This window comes from Danio rerio, chromosome 6, assembly GCF_049306965.1.
Source record: "Danio rerio strain Tuebingen ecotype United States chromosome 6, GRCz12tu, whole genome shotgun sequence".
NCBI classification, from domain to species: domain Eukaryota; kingdom Metazoa; phylum Chordata; class Actinopteri; order Cypriniformes; family Danionidae; genus Danio; species Danio rerio.
In genome coordinates, this window is record NC_133181.1 from 10,206,236 (window position 1) to 10,232,427 (window position 26,192).

Below are 26,192 nucleotides of genomic sequence, written 5' to 3' on the forward strand. Positions count from 1 at the left end.
GTTTTTCAATCCTCTATTGTCCAATTTGGTGAGCCTGCATTTGCAAATTGTAGCCTCAGTTTCATGTTCTTAGATGACAGGAGTGGCACCCGTTTGTGGTCTTCTGATGCTGTAGCCCACCTGCCTCAAGGTTGAACGTGTTGTGTGTTCAGAGATGCTCTTCTTTATACCTCGCTTGTAACGAGTGGTTATTTGAGTGACTGTTGCCCGTCTATCAGTTCCAACCAGTCTGGCCATTCTCCTCTGACCCCTGGCATCAACAGGGCCTTTGCACCCACAGAACAGCCACTTACTGGATATTTTCTCTTTTTTTGGACCACTCTCTGTAAACCATAGAGATGGCTGTGCATGAAAATCCCAGTACATAATCAGTTTCTGAAATACTCAGACCAGCCAGTCTGGCACCAACAACCATGCCACTTTCAAAGTTACTTAAATCACCTTTCTTTCTCCATTCTGATGCTCAGTTTGAACTGCAGCAGATTGTCTTGACCATGTCTACACACCTAAATGTATTAAGTTGCTGTGATGCGATTGGCTGAAAAGAAATGAGCGTTAATAAGCAGGACAGAAGTTCCTAATAAAGTAGCCGGTGAGTGTATTTATGTATTAATGGAACAACATAGCCTACCATGCAAAAAACAAAATAAACAATTATAATACATTATATTATATTTTCAATTATTACAAACGTTTTGCTGAGAAATGAGTAAAACCTGATAGTTTGAAGCATAGTGGCGAAGTATAAATAGCCTATTAATTAAATAATTAAGATGATAGTATTTTGGGACTGTGCCAAGCCAATAAATGAATGTTGTTCTAAATTTTACTGACATTTTGGGGGGTGTAAACTATTAATAAACCAAATGACATTTTACTGGGAGTAGTCTGTCATTGCAAAAATGATTTATTAATATATTTTAAGTTCTGCAGAAATGCAAATGAAAACAAAAATTAATTTACGGTAAGCATTTTTGTCAATAGCAAATGTGTCATAATTAAAATTATAATTAGTCCAATCAGCATAAGTGCAAGTCTACTATATGTTTATCCACACTGCTGACCACAATGTATTCTGAACACCTTACATCCAGTCCTCTGACACAACAAGAAAGTGGAAACCCTTGAATGCTATCTTTGACTGGGATGATTATTACCTCCTTTGTAACGGGTAGATGAGGTTTCCGCCTGTTCTCTTCCTCTGGTTATCCCATTAAATGCACATCCCAAACACAATTTACTGCAGCTGATGTAATCAGACACCCTTAAAATCCTATAATCTGTGATGGACCAAATAATAGAGGTTTTCAAAAGGAAAAGGTGACCAAAAAACCTTCATAATCATATTTTAGTCATTATGTGGTACATTTTCTGTTTAGAATCTATTATCTATGCCTAGCTTACATCTGTAAAAGCATGTTTTACTATTTCTGTAACATTCATTCATTCATTTTCTTTTCGGCTTAGTCCCTTTATTAATCCAGGGTCACCACAGCGGAATGAACCGCCAACTTATCCAGCTAGTTTTTATGCAGCAGATGCCCTTCAAGCCGCAACCCATCTCTGAGAAAACAGGTCTTTTAGTCTCGGCTAATGGGCTGATGATCTGAATTAGGTGTGTTTGGTTAAGGAGACATGGAAAATGAGCAGAGCTGGTGGTCATGGTTGAGAAACACTGCACTAGTCTAATTTAATTGATAAATTCTGTTATTCTATGCACCATACAGTTTTTCAGAAAAGTCTGTTTTGGTCCATGGACTGTTTTTTGAAATTGAATGTTAGATTGCTGTTTCTTACTACTGTCAAATTTACCAGCCATTTTTGAGTGAAAATCATTTCTACACCAATTTCGTCACTGTTGTTTATGCACTCCCTCTCAGGCAGCAGCTAATTGTAATCTAGAACTTAATTATCTGTCATGCACAGAAAAAACGTGGTTAGAAAATATAAATAGTATATGTTCCTGCACAACCAGAGAGTCTGAAACTCATTTATAGGGTCACATTTCTAGGACCTGCCACATTTCCCTGTTGTTCCTGATTTGTGGTTGGGTTTGGTGGGCCGTGTGGGGTAAGGCCACATAATAAGGGGACCTAAGGTGATACTGCAGCCTCCCAGTTGTGCAGAAGCACTCTTCTTGAAATTTCAGGTGCAAGATTCACAAATCCAGTATGGCAAGCAGAGGGTTTATCTAAATCAGTGAGCTGAATACTTGGACAATAAGCGTCAGAGTATTATTCATTTCACTTGTTGTGAATGAAGAAGATTTCATTCCTTCTAACATGATCTCAAGAATAAAATTTTTTTGCTTATGAATGAATGTTGACTTCATTTCGCCATCTCAGCACATTGAATAAATCTACATAAACTGAAGGTAAGTTGTTCAGCGTTGCCCACTTCTGCTCTGATGGATTTTTGGAGCGATGTTGATTAGTCCTTTGTGCTATACAGAAGATAATACAGATAAATAATCTGAGAGTTCAAGTACTATGATCAAGACAAATGATTTCAGTACTAAAATACTCTGCTTTTGCTTAATTCAGTTTAATTTAGTTATATTTGCTTAATTTAGTTTTATACAGAATGAAAAAAATGATCAAAAACTCATGTAAATAATTAATAAATAATTATCATCATCATCATCAATTATCATAAAAGTAAAACCTAACATATATGTTTTTTATATTAAATAATAACCACAAATTACCTGTGGTTTTGCTACACTAGTAAATGGTTATAGAAATGGCAGTAATTTTGTATAAACATGATTTAAAATAAGATGGCTAATTTTATTAACAGAAACCAAAAATTCTGTCATTATTTACTCACCCTTTACTCGTTCCAAACCTGTTTGGGTTATTTTTATCTCTCTTGAGCACAAAAGAAGATATTTTCAAGAAAGCTGAAAACCTGCAACCACATGGACTTCCATAGTATTTATTTTTCCTATGAAAGTTGATGGTTAGGTTTAGCTTTCTTTAAAATATCTTCTTTTGTGCACAGCAGAGAAAATAATCTCATAACAACTGAGGGAGACTAGTACATTTAAATTTTAGTTGAACCTTTTAATGCCACAATCTGAGGCCTCTTTCAAACCACTTTTCCTCAAGATGGCGGCATTTCACAATCTTTCTGACACAATTTCCATCAGGTTGCCCAGACCCTTTAAGAAAATAATATTTATCATGCACAGAATTTAAGTTATGCGCGTGAATGATTTACCATAATCTTAAAAATCTGCTAGGCACACTGTGATAATACAATCATTCAGCATGTCGACGTTTGTTTTCGCAGATGTTGATTTCACCCAGTGAAACATCTGAATCACAGGAAGACTAAATTTCCTGGTTAGAGTCGACAGGGCTATTTAACTTCCAGAAACAACACAATTGTGTCCACGTTCAAGCATACTTTTGATTTTTAAATAAACATTCTCATTCTCATTCAAGGGGGTGTGGTGATTGACAGCAATGCTGCTTGTGCATTTTAACCAAACTAAACTACATTTATACAGCTAGAGTTATTTCTTCTGGTATTAAACTGTGAATTTAACATCGTAAATATTCTGTATATTACTATAAAAATACTAAGGATTTTAAAATATGAGTTCTGAATCCGATCCTCTTATTTGATTGGCTGAGGTAGCCAGGCGGGACATTTCATTGTTTGTGTCGCTAAGGGAGCTAGCTGTTAGCAGTTTCCCCCCTAGTTTTTATTTTCACCTTAGTTTTGTGTTTTTTTACTTATACCCAAGAGTTATTATTTATTTATTCATTTAAGTTAGACTTACGAACGTTAATTGTTTTAAGTTTGACGGTTAATAAAGCTGTTTCTGGCCTGGCGGTAAAACGTTGTAGCAGGAGCTATAACTTACGTCTGTTGATGGACATCATGACAAGTTTAGCAGGTACATGGCTATTCTGCAGAAGGAATCAACCTGACAGATCTGAAGTTGTGCAAGAAAAGCTGTTATTGAAGACTCACCACCAGTGACTCATGATAAGACAAACAAATGTTAAATTTAACTTAAGTAAGTTAACTTATTTTTTAATTGGTAAATGTATTGCTTTTAACATTACATTAAGAAGATAGGTTCCCTTTAAATATTAAAATATATAAATATACTTTAAATAATTAAAATACGTTTTATATATAAATAACCTAATTTGTAGATTACTTTTCAAAAATGCTAGGGTTCCATACCTCAAATTGCTTAGGGCCCCCAAATCAGTAAGTCTGCTGCCCCTAGTTGTAAACACACTTTAAAAAAAATGCTTGGTTGTCGTAAGCTAACCTTGGGTCAAAAAACAACAACCTCAGGTACATTTTCTCACCTTTTAACCCAATTGTTGGGTTTGTCCCATTAGCAGGGCCGGATTAACCAATTGGCCTTATGGGCACAGGCCCAGGGGCCCGTGCGCACTAGGGGCCCCTGCGAGGGGGAGAGAAAAAAAGACAATTTCGGAGTGTCTTTATAGGCTAATTGAAAATAGCGCATGTAGTTGTAATAAGCTATTCAGGGTTTACGCCCATCGATGCTTGATTGATAGACACAGGAAGAGTAAAGAGCTGTGTAACATCATAGCCGCAGTGGTGCACCTTGTAAGGCGCTCAGCCTCAACTTTTGACACGATTGATCAACAACTCGGTTCGAATCCACCATCAGCTGAACTCGTTCTACTTTTTTTTCTCCCCATTAAATATCAGATTGGAAATATATTTATTTTTAACAGGAAGGAAACATTTTTTTTTAAATAATGCAAATGTGATATAAAGTCACAAGTGTCTCGTGGGTATTTAATAATGTTTAGCCTTATAGGTGCCTCCCTCTCTGCAAAAACTAGAGGAGAGGAGGAGAGAGGCAGTAAATCAGTGTTTGTATTATGAAAGACTCAGATTCATAGAACTGGATTGGAGAAGCATTTTGCGTTATATGCCATGGCAAAAATATGCTTTATAAGTTTGTAAAAGCAATACATTAAAATACCCTTAAAAAAGAAGAAAAAATTTATATATATATATATATATATATATATATATATATATATATATATATATATATATATATATATATATAGTTTTATTAGTATTTTTATTCAATGCTTTGAAAAATAAGTTAAATCTTTGTAGACTATAAATACATATGTACTATATCATTTATTTAAATATGTGGGCAACAAATTATAGATTCATTTTATTTAAAAATTATTATATTATTCTTATTTTTTAAATTCAACTCTAGGGGTGCGGCCAGGTAGGGGGCCTTACAAGACAATGTGCCCAGGGGCCCCTGAGTTCTTAATCCGGGCCTGCCCATTAGGTTACAACAACCCAGCAACCCAGTACTACAAAATTCACATTAAGATGCTGTAAGTAAGCATAAATAAACATAATGCAATTAATCTAATGGTGAAAAAAAGTCTTGAAAATGTTTCATCAAAATCTGCCATTTTACTTCGGCTCTGGAATGCCGGTCAATCTGTGATGACATCATTTTGATGGGTTTGATAAAATATTACTTAGCCACGCCTCTCCAACCTTTAGTTTGCTGCAAGTGACAGATGAGAGGAGGAGTGCAAAAATAAAACCCCACCTTGTACCAGGCCTGTAGCCAGTCTGGTGAAAGGGGTGGTTCTTTTTTTCTCAAAAAGTGCACTTTTTTGCCGTTATTCGCCTTAATTTCTATTTAATTAAATAATTCAATTTAAGCACTTTTTGCTGGATTAGCTTGTCAGATGGTCACGCTTTTTTATGTACTAAAGAAATATGAAAACAGACTTATTTTTAAAATCCAAATTTATATATCATTGGATAAAAAAATAGGAATCTCTTAAAGTTTTAAATTAAAAACATAGCCTTTTAAATTAAATTAAAAATAGCCAAAGTAGTACTGAATGTAAATTTAAACGGGGCGCTTTTCGTGCTTCTCACCTTTTTTTGGTCTTTTGTTTTTCAAAAATAAGGTCCAATATTTAGAATAAAAGTTAGTTGTAAAATGTTTTCTCTATTTGACATCAAACAGTGAAACTTTTCTTGTGTCTAACTCTGATTGATCTGATGAACTCTGATCTTAAAACCTTTTTCGATGGGTTATTTTGATAGTTCATGATGGCATAACATTCAAAATAGGACAAATGAGTTCATGTGTGGGACAAATTTTGTACCTTTTGTACCTTTGTGAAAGTCTGCAGCAAGTTACGGTTGACGCTGACTTAAAAGTTAGCAGTTAGCTATTTTAGAAAATAAATTGAAACCTGAAGCATTCCAACCCGTACATAACACTGCAGCTGAAAGTGTTGAATTAAATGTAACAAGGTTCACGTGAACAAAATGTAGGCTACAAGAAAACAGCAAACAGTATATGATTGTGTTGATTAGAAAAATTTTTATTAATTAAGATGTAAGGGAAGAAACACCAAAATACAGTGATGCTAAAATATCTAATTCCTGCTAAGTAGTGTATCAATGCCCCCATTTTTCCTAGTTTTCTCCCTTTGGAATGGAATCAGAGGGCAGATTTCTACGTGAAGTCCACTTCGAAGTCCACTAATGATCAATTGGAATGCACCTACAATAGTAAGGGTAAGACAAACTCAACATTATTACAGTAGCTGTTAGGAACTGTCGGATGCTGCTGGGTCAACAGCTCTGTTTAACCAAGCTGTTATATGAGTGAAACATTATTCATTATTTTCTTTTAAAGGGGAGGAGTTACTCGGCTAATGCTTTAGACCAGGGGTCACCAATCTTAGTCCTGAAGGGTCAGTATCCCTGCAGAGTTTAACTCCAACTTGCCTCAACACACCTGCCTGGAAGTTTCAGGTATACCTATTAAGACCTTGATTAGCTTAAGCTGCGGTCACACTAGAGTTTGTGCATGTGAAATTCTGTTGTACGGTGCTGCGTAAAGGGGCAGGATTAAACAAGATGATTAGACATTTTAAAAAGCAAGCGATTGCTCCATATTTAAAATTTAGTCCAGAAAGGTCATGTTTTGATCATCGGTTGGTCTCACGCCGTAACATGATGCAATTTCACAGGTCAGAGTTCACCAAGCTTGAACTTTGCAACGCAGCAAACTGCGAAACTTGTTGCAGGAGCTTGCGTTTCCAGTCTGACACATTCGCGTGCTTATAAATGGAAGTCTATGATGAGAAATGTCCAGTGTGACCGCAGCTTTATTCAGGTGTGTTTGGTTAGGGTTGGAGCTAGACTCTGCAGGACACTGGCACAGAACAAGTTTGGTGACCCCTAGACCTGTTTCAGTTTAAAACAATAAAATACTCAACACATCAGACAAAGTTGCTCATATGGGGATATCTCAGAAGACCTTTAATTCTGAGGACAAGTTACATACTGCAGCTTTAAAGAAATCACTTGGAGCAGAGTTTTCTCTCAGCAGCCAAGAGAGAATGGGAAATGGAAAACCTGGAACTGGAGCTGGACAGTTATTACAGTAAGCTTTCACTTTTTTAGCAAAGAGGTAAATCTTTGGACTTTATTCCGCTCCTTTTATGGATTCCAGACAGAAGATTTAGTTCATTACAAAAAAAAGATAAATTAAAATGTCTAATAATGAAGAATATTGAATATTTTATAATATTAATTATTTATACATTTTTTAGTTGGCAAGAAAGGTAACTTAATGCATAAAAAGCTAAATCATATTGCTAAAATGTAATTTCTATTATTAAATCAATAACACTTTCAACAATAATCTTGTAATATTAGTTTTGGACAATTAAGTGGATTTTGACAAAACAAACGTCTACAAAGAAATTGTGATTTGTAAAAGGTTCCAAAGCAGCCTAACAGACCACGATTCACTGATTCTAATTAGTAAGCATCCCTTAAACAGGACCGTATGGTGATGGTAGGGGTTCTCCGGCCTCTTGAAAATACACACACCCCATTATTAAGAAGCGCTTGAGCGCATCAGGAGCACAGATTGGTCCAGTTCTCCGGGCTGCAGCACAAGAAAGAACCTGTCTCGCGTTAGGACGACAGTCTGTATCTCCAGCAGCAGCAGTCGTTGCATTAGCTGCATTGATTCATCTGTAATAGTGGGCGCTCATTGTGGGAGGCAATTTGCGGCTCGCTCGTTCGGTCAGTGTGTAGGGGAGCTGCCATTATATCCGCTGGCTTGTGCGAGAGACATCGAACGGATGGAGGAATATACTACGGGTGGAGGAGCAACGAATAAATAAGGGATTTTACGAGACCTGCATTAACCTTGCACGCGCGTTTTCTTTTTTACGGCTCTCTCTATCGGGGTTCCCCCAGCAGTTGTCTTTCAGAGGCGGTAGGCTTTAAACAATAGCGCCCGGCGGAGCGTTGGATACAGTATCGCTGAGCACAGAACCATCATCATCATCATCATCACCATTCACTACTACGAGCGTTCACCAATGGAGACGGCCACGCGCTCCAGTGTTCTTCACACATAGATTGCAAAGATCCGTAGGTGTAAAATCTGACCATCCTCACAACCGTCATCAGTGGAGACATAACCTGCAATGATGAATTCTGCCGAGGCTGCCGAGGAAGGACCCACCGATCCAGATACGGAGCCGTTTTTCAAAACAGGTAGGCTTTTGTTACAATGGATGTTAGTGAGTTTATTTTACTCCCCGTGTGCATCCATTTGTACGTGCACTTTGGTTGCATTAGCACTGGGGTGCACAGCATTAGAAGCTGGCAGATGTGTGCTATTATGTCTGAATGGCATAATTTAATGGTGATATGCATCACACCCTTCGCATACATGGTAGAGTCTGCAATGCATTTGTGTAATAAAACTGCCGTGTTCCTCAAAAGCCAGCGTGCATTGCTTTTTTGCACGTTCAACGCCCTTACATTGTGATTCTGGGTTATTGTGCACAAGAGCAAGGAGGGATCCCCCTGTAAATAGGATTCTACCTCACCTGTCACTTTTTCTCACACCTTCAACACATTCTCTAATTACGTTACTATCACCTCTGGACGCGCCGGGGATCGCGCTGCGCGGCGCCGCGGCGGGCGCGGCAGTGGCTCAGTCTTTTGTCGGTCGTGACATTGATTCATGTTTCAGAGCCTGGAGCCTGTTGATTCACACAAACACTAGACAGTCTCAATACTGTACTACTTTTGCATTCATGTGACACAGAAAAAGCTCTTTAATATGGCCATGAGAGAGCAAAGAAGGGCTCCTCTGCATCCAGACGAGCCCCTGCTCATGCCCACCCCAAGACCTCCACCAGCTGTGATTTTATTTTTATTTACCAGACACTCACCAGTGCAGGAACTATGACACTTAAAACTGACCCACTTCTGCTTTGCCCGGCAACATAAGCCAATAATGCACAGCTTTGCATGTTCCATGTCTGTGTGCTGGAATGTGAACAAGCATCTGTGTATGTCATATCTGAGTATGCAGTGATGTATGGTGTGTGCGTGCAATGTTTTCTCAACACATGCATGTCAAGTGTCATTTGCATATGTCATTATGTGCCATATTTATTGTGAACATCATACAGTGTATTATATATTTCACTGTCAATGCGTAATATCTGCATATCTGTCTTTTTAAGTTTATAATTCTGACATGAACAGAGACAGCATTACGTGATCATCATGTGGAGTATTTATTGGATATTGTGGCTAGATGTCTTTTCTCTGGTGAATATTTCTTAGAGTCGGCTCATTATATTTATAAATGCCAAAGGTACAGTTAATTTAACCCAAATTGACCCACATTTGTGAGTGCATGACTCTGTAGCAGGATAAATTATATGAGCAATGTTGTTAAAAGGAGCATAAAAACTGCTAAATGTACTCAAAATAAACTTCTTAAAGGCTTGAGAAGTGTATTGTGAGAACATTTAGCAGTTTTTATGGTATTTAAAATAATTAAACACAAATGAATGGTACAAAATTTCTGAAATTGTTATATATTTGTAGATGGAATTAATAATAACCTAAATGTATTATTCTCATTATAATTGTTTTATTATAAACATTTCATTATTTTTATTACATAAATGCATTTTATTTTTCATTTTTAAGTGTATTTGTGAAATTACAATCAAAAAGCCATCATTAAATAATGAGTTAACATGAGATGCAAAATCTCTACATTTTTTAATTTATGTCTTGTTTGTAATAAAATCCGTATCAAAATTACTTATTCCAATGGGATATTAAATATATTTAAATATATACAAATTAATAGAGAAAACAAGACTTTGTAGGGAAATACTGGGAGATTTTTATTCTTGTCTTAACCATAAGTGAAGTTTATGTATAAATTTCGAGAGGATCACATGCTTATGATTGATCACGGCTGGTCCTGTATTAGCTAATGCATGATCCACCAATCGGGTGATTCTTAACTCATTATAAATAACCAGAGTTTCTTACCTTAGTTATCATCGTCTTGAAGAATCCCCCTTCCACCCCTACTTCTCCCTTTTTCTTGATAGGGTGGCAAGGCGGCCCAATGGTTAGCACTGTTGCCTCATAGCTAGAACGTCACTGGTCAAGTCCTTACATGTTCTCCCCATGCTTGCGTGGGTTTTCCCCGGGTTCTCTGGTTTCCTCCCACCATCTAAAGACATGCTACATAGGTGAATTCATTGATTGATTCATTCATTTTCTTTTCGGTTTAGTCCCTTTATTAATCCTAATTACAGTGTAATGAACCGCCAACTTATCCAGCATGTTTTTACGCAGCGGATGTCCTTCCAGCTGCAACATATTTCTGGGAAACATCCATACACACTCATTCACACTCATACACTATGGACAATTTAGCCTACCCAATTCACCTGTACTGCATTCTTTGGACTGTGGGGGAAACCGGAACACCTGGAGGAAACCCACGCGAACGCAGGGAGAACATGCAAACTCCACACAGAAATGCAAACTGACCCAGCCGAGGCTTGAACCAGCAACCTTCTTGCTGTGAGGCGACAGCATTACCTACTCTGCCACTGTGATAGGTGAATTGACCAAACCAAATTAGCACCATAGATGACTCCTCAATCAGCAGTATATCTCCATAGCAGTCCCTAATTTGCCATTAGCCATAAATAAGCAGGGGATTCTCGAGACCTACCTGTCTTATGAGCTCAGTAATCTCTCTTGGGACAGTATGCCAAACACGCTTTATAATCAATCATTACTTAAGTGTGAACTCTTAAAAGTGATTTAATTGTGACTTAATTTTAAATTTCTTATTTAATTTTGTCAAGTAAATGCATTTTATTTAAAAAATATGCTAGTACTAGAAGACAAGACTAAAAGACTGAGAGAGAAAACTTGGTTTATACAATTTTAATTCAGGACTTTTTTTATATTATACAACATACAAAACCAGAGTTGGAAATTTGTGCAATATGACTTTTGACTCAAAAACTTCTAGTTACTCAAATAAAGCCCTCAAGACAACTATTTCCAGTCAGTCCCTCTGAAATCTCGGTTAGCAGGAGGTGTGTGCACAGGGCCGATTCTCAATGTCCTCGCCATGTGATTTGTCCAATGATGAGATTCTCCGGCACGTCCCTCCTACACCTCCTCCGTGTTATCCAACATATTCATTGTCTAATAGCCTCTGTATTTCTGGTTTCATCATCGGATTAACATGATCACACTGGGTGGGATAATCATATCCACAGGATTGGACGTCTGGGAGTCAGGTTGTCTCTCGTCCACAAGGATGCCATACTCTGTGAGTGGGCATCAGAGACAGACACCGCTGTGCCAATGTGGGAGATCTCGGTCACTGTGTGGACTGAGTGTCTCATTCATGCACAGAGTCCTTGAAGACACTTTACTGGGGTCTTGTCAGCAGAATGAGATTGGATGTTGGTTTATGAACATCAACCAGCTCTTGACATCTCTAAAGAGTCCGCTTGATTCGATAGACAAACAGATAAAAGACAGACTCAGATAGATACTGTAGATAACAATAGACAGACGTATGATAGATACACACGGACAAACTATTTATAAACAGACAATAGGTAGATAGAATGGCAGGCAGACAGACATAGATAGATAAATAGATAGACAGACAGATGGAAAGATGGAAAGACAGACAGACAGGCAGATAGATAGATAGATAGATAGATAGACAGACAGACAGACACAGACAGACAGACAGACAGACAGACAGACAGACAGACAGACAGATAGATAAATAGATAGATAGATAGATAGATAGATAGATAGATAGATAGATAGATAGATAGATAGATAGATAGATAGATAGATAGATAGATAGATAGATAGATAGATAGATAGATAGATAGATAGATAGATAGACAGACAGACTGATAGATATATAGATAAACAGACAGACAGATAGATAGATAGATAGATAGATAGATAGATAGATAGATAGATAGATAGATAGATAGATAGATAGATAGATAGACATACAGATAGATAGATAGATAGATAGATAGATAGATAGATAGATGGATGGATGGATGGATGGATGGATGGATGGATGGATAGATAGATAGATAGACATACAGACAGATAGATAGATAGATAGATAGATAAATAGATAGATAGATAGATAGACATACAGATAGATAGATAGATAGATAGATAGATAGATAGATAGATAGGCAGACAGACAGATAGATAGATAGATAGACAAACAGACAATAGATGGATGGACAGACAGACGGACAGATAGATAGACTGACAGAAAGACAGACAGACAGACAGAAAGACAAACAGACACTAGATAGATGGACGGACGAATAGACAGATAGACAGGCAGATAGACAGACGGATGGATGGAAGGACGGACGGACAGATAAATAGATAGATAGATAGACAGACAGACAAGCAGAACAAAGTGCAAAACAAAGTGCAAATTTAAAAATGCAAACACAATTATGTATTTATGTCTGTTGGCAAACAAGTAGATTAATTTCAGAGTAATTGAATATGGTCACCGCCCACAGTAACTGGGGTTGACAGAGTGTTGGCCTAAAAACCAAGAAGGGTCCCTCGTGCATTATAACTAGATTCATTTTAAGCTGCTTAGCTTGCGGGTTTCTCTCGCTTAGGTCATGGCCAAAATATTGTGGTAAAACCCCAGTCTCTCCTAATATAAGCCGCTAAAAAAATCACAGTCCAAAAAGTTTTAGAAAGTGTAACGTCATGGGATGGCATAAGCCTGGATGTGGGTGTGTGTGGTCGTGTGTGAGGAGGATTTTTATCTCTTAGTGTCCTTGTTATGTAATGATTCCTTAGCTTTTAAATGGCTATTACACTTCTGCTGGTTTATGCTTGCAGTATTAAAAAAGTAGCCCATGCACACAGTTCCTGATAAGTATTTTGACATTTAAAGCTTGAGATTTGCCAGAGAATGGATGTTCACAGATTGTTGTGACAGCTTATCACCTCAAGCATTCAGGTATTAAAGAAACGTTTCTTGCACTGTGAGGCACACAGCTTTTCAATTCATGATTCTCTCTCAAAGTCTGTCCATTGATTCAAAGTTCAGAGATAAAGGTTATTTTAAAAATACTATATTTTACAAATAATGGTATTAAGACTAGGGCTGCATAATATATTGTTTCAACATGGATATCGCAATATATGCAAATCTGCAACAGTCGTAGGATCTGCAATATTCAGTAGGAACCAGGAACCACAGTTCAGAACGTTGTGGAGTCAGTGCAACGTCTATTACATTAAAAAGTTTTCATTTTAATGCCTGTGACTAAGATTTCAAGCTAATTTAAACAATTTGTGTATAAGATATTATAATATTTGAAGACTATACAGTGTTGTTTATTTACATCTGGTTTTTCAATTTCTGTACCTGAATACAGTTAGACTCGAGAAAATCATAAAGCACTGTTTATTTCATTGTCTTTGATTTGTTCTAGTTATTTGCATTTTATGGAGATGCACTGCCCTACGAAACCATCTCTAAAATAAAAAAATCGTTCCAAATAGAGCTGTTCAAGTCATCTGGTAAATATATATTCATAGCACGTTATATATCACAGAAAAACAAAAAATTGCAATATCATTTTTTTTCAAATATCGTGTAACCCTAAATACGACATTCCCAAATATCTAAAAATCACATCCATGATTTAATTTTATGTAAATAAGTTTGTTTCTTCTCATATTTGGTAATAGTAATGCACATAATGTGTGTTATTTTAGATATTTTTTATGTTATTTAGGTAAAGTGTAATTAACATTAAAATTTAAAAATGAATGAGCACCATTGCAAATTGTATTTTAAGGGATTTATCGTATTTTTAAACATCAATTATTAACATCAAGACTAACAAAAAACAGAATCAACTATCTAACTAATGCTGAGATGACATTAATATTTGTGTGCAATTATTCCAAAATGAATGTCTAATAATTATAGAATATTTATGATGATGAAAATGACAATACTAACAATGAATTACGTTTCTCATTATGATGCTGCCTTAAATGTGTGTGAATGTAAGTTATCTGCTATAAAAAGTCTGTTACAATATGAAAAATAAATGTATAATTTGCATCAAACAAAAATTAAGCATTGCAGTAAGAAATATTTATTTTGCACTATTGTTTTTATATTCGGTTTGTGCCCTTTTAAATGCTCAATCTTTATGCTCAATATCATTATGAGCTGATTTTCATTGTTCTGTGTTTGTGGAAAGCATGCGAGTCAGCCGCAAAAATTTATGAGCAGGAAGAGCAGGATTCCCGTGATGACCACCGGCACAATACCACTCTTAGTTATGAGCCCCAATTTCAGTGTAAACTTAGTAAAGGCGAGCTTCTTTGGCGATGATATGTACAGTATTAGATTTTACATTTAGCGGACATTTGCCCCTGCACACGCAGTAAATGCAACACATCGAGATTCGGGCACCTTCTCAGAAAAAACTCAATTGATCTCAGCCGGCGGATCAACATTCACCACATGTCATGATCGCTGTCATGATCGCTCTCATCTGCGCCATTATTTGTAACTTTAGGTGGGGTTTGCAAACCTGTGAACTTATCACTCTTCAGCCGTTTGCATTCCCTGCGGTCACAAAAGCTCCCTGTCATCTGACAGCGGAAAGCCTTGAGTGATTGACTGCTAATATTAAACAAAATAGTGGCAGGGAAGAGCAATTCAGTACATTTTTTTGAAAAAATCAAAACAGGGATGCGACCTCATCATTTTGATGAGGTCGCATAGATTAAATTTCGGACGCATATGCGACCAAAATGGTCACAGTTTTAAGCCCTGCAGTATGTAATTTAAGCTTGGCAAACAGTTTTGGAGAATTTGATGTTTCCCCATTGAGATAAAATACTGCGTGAGACGCGTTTCAAAGATGGCTGCCGAGTGAAATGACTTGCCTTAAAGGGACTTTGACCATACGCATATGTTCGATGCAGAAGTATAAATCGGCCTTAACAGAGCGGAGTCACGTGACCACACACAGTAGGGAAAGTAATGGAAAAAAACGACCTGGAAAAATGTCATGGCTTATAGGTTGTGAATGTCGATGTCGATTCGAATTGCAAACAGTTTCTCCTTCAATTGAATAAGTGCTTATTTTAACAGCTTACTGAAAAATGTACATCTAATCTATCCATCTAATCACACCATGCTTTATATTTACACAAGTGACCTTAGTCTGTGAGTAATGAAAAAAAACATAATGTTCTATTATTTAGTTTAAAAGTAAAGATGTTTTGTTTGTAATGTGTATTATAGAGACACACTGTCGAGGTTGTGAGCAGTCAACTAAAAAAAACTTCCTCTGCATGCACACACTGAACAAGTGAACATTGAAGTGTGTCTTCATTTCCGAGGGTGTAATAATACACAAGTATGAAAATTAGTGGAGATAAGGTTTCATCCTCGGGAAATCTGTTGGAACTTGATAATGATGTGACCTTAGGGGTCATATCACATTGTTTTGATGTGAAGTTCATCTCTCAAATAGAATTTTTTTTAAAGACTTTGAAGGAGAATGAAGAGCTGGGATCGTCTACTCTGACTCCGGACTTCATTTGCTTTCCATCAAAACAGGGTCGCAAATGTGAATACAAGATTGCTGTTGTTATTACACACTAAATGACATACAAAGCTCCCTTATATCACAGTTTTTTCTGAATGCTTAAACCCTAACCTAGATTCTTACAGCACAATTTTTAAAACGATTGATTCTTATAGCAAAACCACTCACTGAGTTAGCAAAATTAAAAGCACAACCACTGCTCTGCACTCAGTTTGCAAATTTGTAACACACACTTTGCAAAATTTTAGGTACAATCCACAGCACAGCCCTTTTTTTGTGGATCTGTAAACACGACTCACTGCTTTACACTGAATTTCCAAATGATCAAAACACTCCGAGCAAAAATATACACATGTATGGCTATGATTTATACTATTTTGCCAACTGTCTAGCACACTATCACATGTGAAAACTGTTTTGGATAATTAGTTCACTTTGCAATCAGCCCAAGCACTATAAATAAGGCCTTATAACACTGCAGACATTATTAAATTCCTGAACACCTTTTATAACATGCTCACTGATGTTCAGAGACCAGAGCAGACCAGATATATCATTATATGGGACAATGTTAGTTTTCATCCGGCTGCTTTGGTGTGTTACTGGTTTACAGAACACTCTTCACTGTGCTCAACCTCCCCCATACTCTCCATTCTTGAATCCAATTGAAGAGTTCTTCTTTGCCTGGCGCTGGAAGGTCTATTACCATCATCCCCATCAATGCATAGCCCTTTTACAGGCAATGGATATTGTGTTATTGTGTTTGCCCAAATTAAATTTAGAGATGACATTACCTTGAACATTATGAGTGAGTGTTGTTGTTTCCTAGTTGTTAATTTTAGCAAGTTGCTATTTTAAAAAAAAGATAAGTTAGAAGTTGTGTTGTCAGAAATCCACATATATATATATCAATATTGAAATATTTAAAATGATACAATCTCGCTTTTGGTTAGTATCAATACTGGCTTTACTGTCCAATAATCTCTCTACTCACCAGCAGGGAAATTTAATAATACAGTTTTTTTATGATTGCTTAAGTACAATTTTGAAATTAAGGCTTATTTTGTCAAAACACTTCACACAATTTCCACATCCACACACACAAACAGCAGAACTGATCAGTTCTTTTGCAAACTGAAACACTTCGTTCAAAACTTTACAACAATATAACAAAACACAATTTTGACAACGTACACAACACGCACGCTTTATTCAATATAAATCTGTTTGGTTTATTTACACACTGCTGTATTCAATCTTAAACACTTGTATCATTTCTAACTGACTAATACTGATATAATCTGTAATGGAAACATATTTATTGAAGACCAGTGTAGTTTATACCTATTGCTTTTTATTGTGATTCAGGCTGATTGATGTGTCTACAGTTTTGCTCCAGTGTGCCTGCACACCTGATGACTGTGTTTAACCTATTGGCTTGTGTGTGTTCGTTTGGAAGCCTTTGCTTTGATATTGCAAGGCAATTCCACAATGAAAAGTTTCTGTGTCAAAAGCATCCAAGTGTGTTTAGGGATTTGCAAATCACTTTGTGTAATGTTTTGCAAAAAGTGTGAAGTTGACAATGTGCTTACAGTTGTGCGATTTTAGCCTTGGGTTTTGCTCTTTGTGTGTAAAGTTTTGTTTCAGTGTGCAAGCAATCGTGTAAGCAATCACAAACTGTAATTTTAAGATTTTAACACTTTTCAAAATCAGAAAATAAAAAGAGATTGCACAAAAGTACCTGATATAAGCATCATATGGTTTAGTTTTTTTTTTTTTTACTTGATTTTCTTATTTTTAATGTTGCGGAAATTGTTCTGCAAGGTATCAAATATCTATATTCTTCAAGGTATTGATTCGAAGTTAGAAATTCCAGTATTGTGACAACACTCGTCAAAAGAACTTGCATATAAAATATCTCTTTGGGTTTAAGACTCTAGTATTTGAGTTTCTTATCTAACCATATCTATAAACAGCTTGCAACACTTAAAAGAGAGAAAGGAAAATATAAAATCGCATCATATAAGCCCTTTAAATTCCACTTTATGTAGAAAAATTAGTTTTTTTTCACCGTATTCTATTACTACATTTGTCATATGGGGCAATGTGAATGAATGTTACACAATACAATACAGTTTTGTGCACATTCCTTACTTTAATTTGTTCACTTCTTGCTAATATGGTGTACACAACTGCCTTAGGGTTTTATATATAGATGACTGATTTTAAACAACAATTGAATCCACAATTTAGTCTACATAGCAACAAAATCATTAATTCATAAAAAAAAAATCCCAAAATGTACACAACTTAAAAAACACATCCCTTCACAAAATTTAAATATCTAAGAATATGAGAAAAGTAAACTTTTACTAAAAATGCGACTAAACCTTTTAATTCCAAGATGACAAATGGACTATTCCTGTGGTAGAGTCAAGGAATTAAGTTTCATTTGGAATCAACTCCTATCATTAGGGATGGGCGATACCACTCAGGGCTTGGTTGATAAATGATATTATATTGAATTGTGATAAAATTGACATCAATAACAATGATAAGATCTGGACGCTTTTACTCTGTAATGATCTAAGAGCCAATCACACAGTAGAAATGTGCAACAATGGGAATCTAAAAGTGTGTTGATATTCGGCCACCGAAAATGTATCGGCCAAAAATATCTTATGCCATTTAATAATTTTCTAACTTTGGTGGCGTCAGTCATTGTTGGGGTACTCTTTTAAATCTGGAAGCAATAACAACTTATATCGAAATATATATTCTTATCATTCAAAATTGTTTATAATTATCGAGATTGCATTTTTTTGCCATATCACCCAGCCCTAATGCCAATTATTTTCTTTCAGATCCGACATCAAATATTACAAGACGTCTATATTGATATCGGTACTTCAATGAAACATTCTATAGGGATTTTAAAATGTTTTTAATTCACCTTTTACATTTATTAAAATTGCAGAACATTATTAATTAACCAAAAATTGTCTATATAACAAAAAATAACACATTACACAAACCTTGTTTATTAATAATAAAAAAAACACATTTCTTCTTTTTAACATTTTTTAAATTTTATTTTGTAACAAATGAGTGTTGACAATCCTTTTGAGCCTGTTTTCCAACCTGATCTCACAAGGAAAATTATTTTACGTTTTGTCAGTTTAGTGGCTAATTCAATGACTAGTGGAGTTCAGTCGTACGAAAATGTTCAATTTTAAAACCAAACTCCACCCCTAACCTAACCATCATTGGGAATGAGTGTACGAGTTCATACGAATTAGCCACTAAATCAAAAAGTTATGAATTGCCGTGAGATGGCATTAGTTTTTCTTTGACTGAATAGTGGTGTACATCCCTGAGTTCAAGTTTTAAACCTGCGCTGGGTGTGTGTGCACTGTGTATGTGCTTTGAAAGAGCGAGGATGTGAGAAAATACAATAGCAGAGATATAGTAGAAAAATAATATAGTTCCCATTCCCGTTCCTATTTATGTAAATATTTATATATTATGCAGCATTATTCATTCATTCATTCATTTTCTTTTCGGCTTAGTCGCTTTATTAATCTGGGGTCGCCACAGCGGAATGAACCACCAATTTTTCCAGCATATGTTTTTACGCAGCAAATGCCCTTCCAGCTGCAACTCATCTCTGCGAAACATCCATCCATGCTCATTCACAATCAATTTAGCATACCCAATTTACCGCATGTCTTTGGACTGTGAGAGAAAATGAAGCATCCGGAGGAAACCCACGCAAACGTGGGGAGAACATGCAAACTCAGAAATGCCAACTGACCCAGCCGAGGCTCAAATCATCGACCTTCTTGCTGTGAGGCAACAGCACTACCTACTGCGCCACCGCGTCATATGCATCAGTATCATTATTACTAATATTGGGGTAATAAAATCAGTGATCACTTATTAAGAAAAAAACATTGATACTTCTATTTAAGGATTAATCCTTTTGATAAATTGTCAGTTTCGAAAATATCGATGCTTTAGGATCGATTCGCCCACTCCTACCCATCACTATAAACAGCTCACTAAAGTGTTACTAGTTAAAACACCCAATATATGCCAACAGAAATTAGCTGCTCGCTGAACATATTTCACTGAGCAGTGATTTTGAGAAAGTGTTATCTTCAGCAACTACACCACAAAGCAAAACCACAACCTGTATTAGGTTATTATGATGTACGTTATTCCCTGAACATATGGATTTTACAAGATGCAAGAGTAGCTCTCCACAGCCCGCTCCACACACACACACAAAGATGACTGTGCTTAAAATGTGAAACATGGTCTTCAGAGAGGCAAACCTACACCACACACTCCATCCTCAGCAGGCCATCTCTCCTGAATGAGGGCCAGAGGGGTTGCTGTAGCAACTGTTGCCAAGATTCCTGCTCAGGACTGGAGTTCTGTGAGCAGAATAGGTACATTCAGTGATTATGTTGGCCAGGAGACAGTGAAATCAATTTCAGAAGCATTTTGGATTGCATCCATCAGAGCAACTCACAGGCACTTTTTCCATCACAGTACTTTTACTTTCCCTGTCATTTGTCAGATGTGCACAGATTGAAATGTTATGTTTAGAAAATCTTTATGGGACTTTTATGTGACTTGGCTTACGTAGATTTAATACTGAAGGATTAGTTCACTCAAAAATGAAAATGATGGCATTAATTACTCACCCTCATGTCAATGCAAATGCAGAAGACACAAGTTAGTCTTGAAAACCCAAATGCAAACTCAAGTAACCAGATAAGTTGAGAGGCAATATAAGTGTATTGCGCATAGTTATGATCACTTAATGAACTGATTTAAAGATTAATTTGCATATTAAAGCACATTTATTAATACATTTAAATTTAATAAATTTATTTATTAAATATATTAATATCTTCACAGGGATGTGGGATGTCTCCTTGATTCAAATTAGTAAACATTTAAATTTTTCCAAAGTTTGTGCTTAAAGCCTGATTGTGCCCTCTCTTGCACTATGGATGCCAGCTGTGGAAATTTAGGCCCAATCACAATTCTACCCCTTAGCCTTTACCCTCACCCCTTGTTTAGCTTGTTTCCGAAGGGGTAGGGGTGTCCCAATTCTCTTCATCTTGAAGACGTAGGGCTAATGCCGAGTTCAAACTGCATGATTTTTACCTGATTTTGATTCGAAGACAGGTTTTGAGAAATCGCCAACGAAAGCCTGAAATCACAGGCAAATCGGTGCTCGTGCATGCGAGTGACAATCACACAGTATGAACTATCAAAGACGCGATATGAGAGAATCACCAATGAGTCAGCGTTGCCTGTGAGATATTTGGCGTGCTAAATATCGGGATCTGTCGGCGATTCAAATTATGATGTGTGAAACGAGTTTTGACTGAAAATAATATCAACGATCACCTACAGCCAATGAGAGAGCAGCATTCACTATAGTGTGCGTGTACCTGCAGGTCAGCGGGAAGTTGAGGGAGAACTTAAAAGTGCTCATTTTCGGTTTATTTGGACCCAAGAAATGGAGGCAAAACTAGTGGAGGTTTGACAGGAGCACCTGTGTCTGTTTAACGTTTCATACAGAAAGTTAAAAAAGAATGTTGAGGAGAAATTGATAATTCCCTTCAAACCCAGGTGAGCAAATGTGTACATTTTCCACCCCATGAAAGACTTCTTTCTAGTTACATACTGTAGTTAATAACAAAAGATATGCTACATGTATTTGGCTGTGAGACGTAGTTTGGACGAAGTTGTTGGTGATTCTTCCTATTGTGATGCCATGCAGTGTGAAAGCCCCTTTCGCCGATCCATCTTGCAGTGTAAACACAGCAGCGACAAAACGCCAGCCCAGATAGTCATGCAGTGTGAAAACATCAGTGACATGAGTACTTTGAAAATCATGCAGTCTGAACTCGGCATAAGGGGAAGGGGTAGATAGCCCTTTGAATGAAGATTTTGTTCTGGACCACACTCAAAACCAAGAGAAAATTTCCCAGAATACACCTGCCACAATGGCCGGATAGTTACACCTGGATGTAAGAAGATCCACAAATTAGTATTTTCTGTCATTATTATGAATTTTCTGCAACAAACATATATGCTTTAATGTATTCATAACAGTGTTCGTGTTTTACTGTCGTGCTTTATAAAAAAAAACTAAAATAAAAACCGTTAAATTACACGATCTATAATCCATAATCATAACTCCTGTATAGCAGTCCCACAACATTCTGACTTTCCATGACACTCTGTTCAAATACTCTTCAAAAAAGTTTAGTGGCTGGGAATGAGCTTTTACAGTGTCTGCTATTGAACTTATTCTCCGCAGACTAGCGGGCGCTGCCATTTGAATCTTTTTGGCACGAGACTTCCGGTCTCATTCACTTCCATTCATTTTTAGACATTAAAAACTGCTCGTTTCGCTGTTTGATGTTGCAAACTGATATTTCCTTGTTATTTTATTCTACTTGGTCTGTATAGTCATGCAAACATTTGTTTGTAGAGCAAGTAGTTTGACCGTTTTTTGCCGTTTATAATTCCTTGTCATTTCTCCCATAGGCAACTGAAATGGAAGTTCTAAGACAATCGCGAAAACAGGCGCACTTCCGCATTTTAGAATAAGGTCAATAATCTTAATGTTGCTTTTGGTGTGTTTACATTGATGAATATGGCCACTGTGTAAATGCACAGTAATATGATCTTATTGCCACATTAGATCGTTATGATAACATAATATATGCCGTCAGTGATTTTTTGAAGATAAATACCAAAAAATAACTTAACTAGAGAAACTACAGCAGCCGCGATCGTCTGATCTTATATCAAGCAAGAGATTGTGATGACATGATGCAGATGCTGTAGTGCTGTCCCATTTCTTAGGGGTAAATTTGAAAGCCCTTCCCTTTTACACTCAGTTTTAAGGGGAAGGGGTAGGGATACAAAAACAGAATTGGGATTGGACCTTAGTTCACATGTTAAAATAACACATTTTAAACATGGTTTTTGTGTAATATAATGCTAGTACATTTGCATCTCTAATTCAATCGTAAGTCGCAGATGTCACATATATTATATATTGAAATATATTATATATTGATGTAACTTTATATAAGGTAACTGGATTAAACCACTTGGTTCATATCAAATTATTTGTCAATCTCTCTTTTTTTAGATAAAGTTTTGGTCACCTGAACATTATAGTGAGGAACAGAAAACTCGAAGATTTCGTTAAATGTTCCTTTTTTAACGCTAATTGCACTGAAAAAAGTATTTCTGAAAAATTGTTGCAAACAATTCAAAACAAACAAATTAAATTCAGTAATGTTCAACTTAAAATTTTTTGATAAAACTTAGCCCAAATAAATTAACACAATATTTTTTTTCAGTGTGTGTGTTGAAGATTTTGGATGAACTATACATAAATATGCAAAAGTATAAAAAGCCAATCTTACATAATAGGTTGCTTATTGATAATAAGTAAGTTCACTCACTCTCATTCGGCTTATCATGGGTCGCCACAGTTAATTGAAACACCAATTAATCTAAGTTAGGTTCCATACTATGACATTAACACAAAAACACAATGTAAAAAAGAAAAATGATGGAAACGTGAACACGGATTTACACTGGACTAAAAACGGCCAAACCCTTGGGACTTCATTTCAGAAGTCCACCACATGCCATCGCCTCATCTTTATGTAATATTTCAAAGCCATCTGCCTATTAAAAGATATTATCAGACGTTAGCAGACCGTCTGATCACATTACACACAACTGCTGTGGATCACAGGCTTTAGCGAGAAGTGTGTTAGAGATTATTTTTAGAAATCTATTGGAATGCTTGATTTATCTTGGATTATTAAAGATGTTGTTTCATGTCTTCTGCTCACCAAGGTTTTTTTTTTAAAGCCGTTTTTTATTTATTTTATATTTGTATGAGTTGTGAATGTTGAAATATAGCTTTTGTGTGTGTGTGTGTGTGTGTGTGTGTGTGTGTGTGTTATGCATGATTTATCCGAGCATAAGCAACCCTTCTTTAAATAGTCTGCATGCCACATACAACCAAGCATTCCCTTAATACCCGGACACCTATAAAATGAGGTAATGTGAGATGACGGGCTGGTGTTATTGGACTGGGACCAGTTCGTGATCTCACAGCTTACACCAACACAATAGTTCATACTAACACCAATCCCAGCCAGCCATTGTTTTCTGACTTCCCAGCACTATAAGGGCCGTAAACATAGCAGTCTATGGCAGGATTCAATCCTGGGGGGCCATTTGGCAACTTCTTTTGGTAGGATTGGTTTCATTTAGTAATTGCAGAAAGCAGGCTGTTTCCTGGTACTTGTATGAGCTTTGAGTTACTGTTTGTGATACACCCTGATCCTGTAACATGGGAAATTCAGATAGCTTTATATCCCAACCCTCTCGTCAGGTTGCATTATGGGTGTCATTTCCTGATGTGAGGCTTTAAACGCGATTCTGTTTAGTGAGTGTGCAAACAGAGATAGTCTGTATGCTTTCACGAAGCATGCTTGATTAAGATCTCATAAAACATGCAGAAAACAATGCATGGCTTCCTTATGAAATATGAATACGCCACTTTGTATGCAGTGGATAATCTCATGACATGCCATGTCCTTTCATCTGGCATCTGAGCGGCTACAAAGCTATCTGCAGTATCCACAAAGCTAGCAACGCTCTCTGGGTCTGCTGGCTAAAGCTCAATCTAGCTTCCCTCTGAGTATCTTTTACCAACACTTTGGTCTTTGCAAAGATCTGATAGCAAATTCTGTTGGAATACATAATGCATGCAATCTGCATGTGTTTTGGTGCATTCCAGTTAGCATGTTTAGCAATTAGCTGTGACTGAAATTGCATATTATGTGCTACCAGTGCTTAGCTAACGGAAAGTACAGCAGACAGACTTAGATATTAGAAAATGTTGACAAAAACATTTGGTTGCACACTGTTATGTCATGCATGCCAAGCATTAGCATCTAGCAAACCTTTTTTTTTTTTACATACTTTTCAGTTCATGCATTTTAAAAGATTTTTTTTTCAGTTCCTTTTTTAGCATTTGCAAATAAATAAATATATAAAGTAAAATTTAAAAATAAATGTGTGAAATACTCAGAAAAACCTTTGATATTGTAGAATGGTTCAGTGCTACTATAGCTACTATATATATATATATATATATATATATATATATATATATATATATATATATATATATATATATATATATATAAAAACAATACTTCTGGAAGCAGCTCTACACATGAAATGGGCAGGCACTAATGTACTATTGTGAGTCAAGTCTGCTTTGCTATTTGTGTTGTGTTTGACATTACCACCTATGCAGATCATAATAAATGAGTATAGGTTCCACCTCAGTTTGGATGCTGCTCAATGAAAGACCCTTATGGTAGGCAGTGAAGCAGTGAAACAGCTCAGTAGGTTTTGGAACAAAGCCCCTTTTGTTGTGGAAGAGGCTTTAGGCAATACTAGGCCAAAAAAACAATCACATGTAGATATTTTAAAAATCCAAAAATATCAAATAATCTGCAGGCACATTTGATGCCAATGGGTTAGTTCAACCTTAAATAAAAATAGGCTTCATTTATTCACACTCATGCCACTGGAAACCCATGGGAAGTTATTTCATCTTCAGAACACGAATGGAGATATTTCTCCCTCCGTTGACAGTCAATTCATACAAATCTTTTTTGGTTTATTCCACATATTCTTGGAGCTTTATACGATTAAAAAGAAATGCATTTGTCCCCATGTCAATTTTAATCAAAAACATAAACAGAATGAATTATACTTGCTTAACAAAAAAACGAACTTTACTGGTTCTTGCAGAATTGCGTCTTGGTTCTTGTTACTCTTTATATGTGAATTCAAGAGTTCATACTTAGATATTGAGCTTGACGCTATTAGCAGGTTTGGCATGCTGTTCCAGGAGAGAACCCTGAGCTCGGAGATACAGTAGTTGAGCCCAGGGCTCCCGCCTGGTCAATACGCATATAAGGGAGTCCGAGATCAGGTAGCTCTCGAAAGCTCCCCCTGGTAAAAGGAGGAAAAGAAGGAGATGGGGTGTAAGGGGGGTTTCTTATAAAACGAAGA

The 26,192-nt window shown here is 36.4% G+C and overlaps 1 protein-coding gene across 2 annotated transcripts in view; it reads left to right on the forward strand.

Moving 5' to 3' along the window:
• The first annotated feature begins 3,651 nt into the window (after positions 1–3,651).
• The window catches only part of kalrnb (kalirin RhoGEF kinase b), a 173,012-nt gene continuing 150,471 nt past the window's right edge, over positions 3,652–26,192 (forward strand). The window contains exons 1-2 of one of the 2 annotated variants that reach the window (XM_068221789.2): positions 3,652–3,907; positions 6,485–6,582. Coding sequence is in view for 1 of the 2 variants with exons in the window: in NM_001327989.1 (NP_001314918.1) it covers positions 8,517–8,586 (70 nt within the window). In the remaining variant the exon portion in view is untranslated. 2 annotated transcript variants of the gene reach the window in all.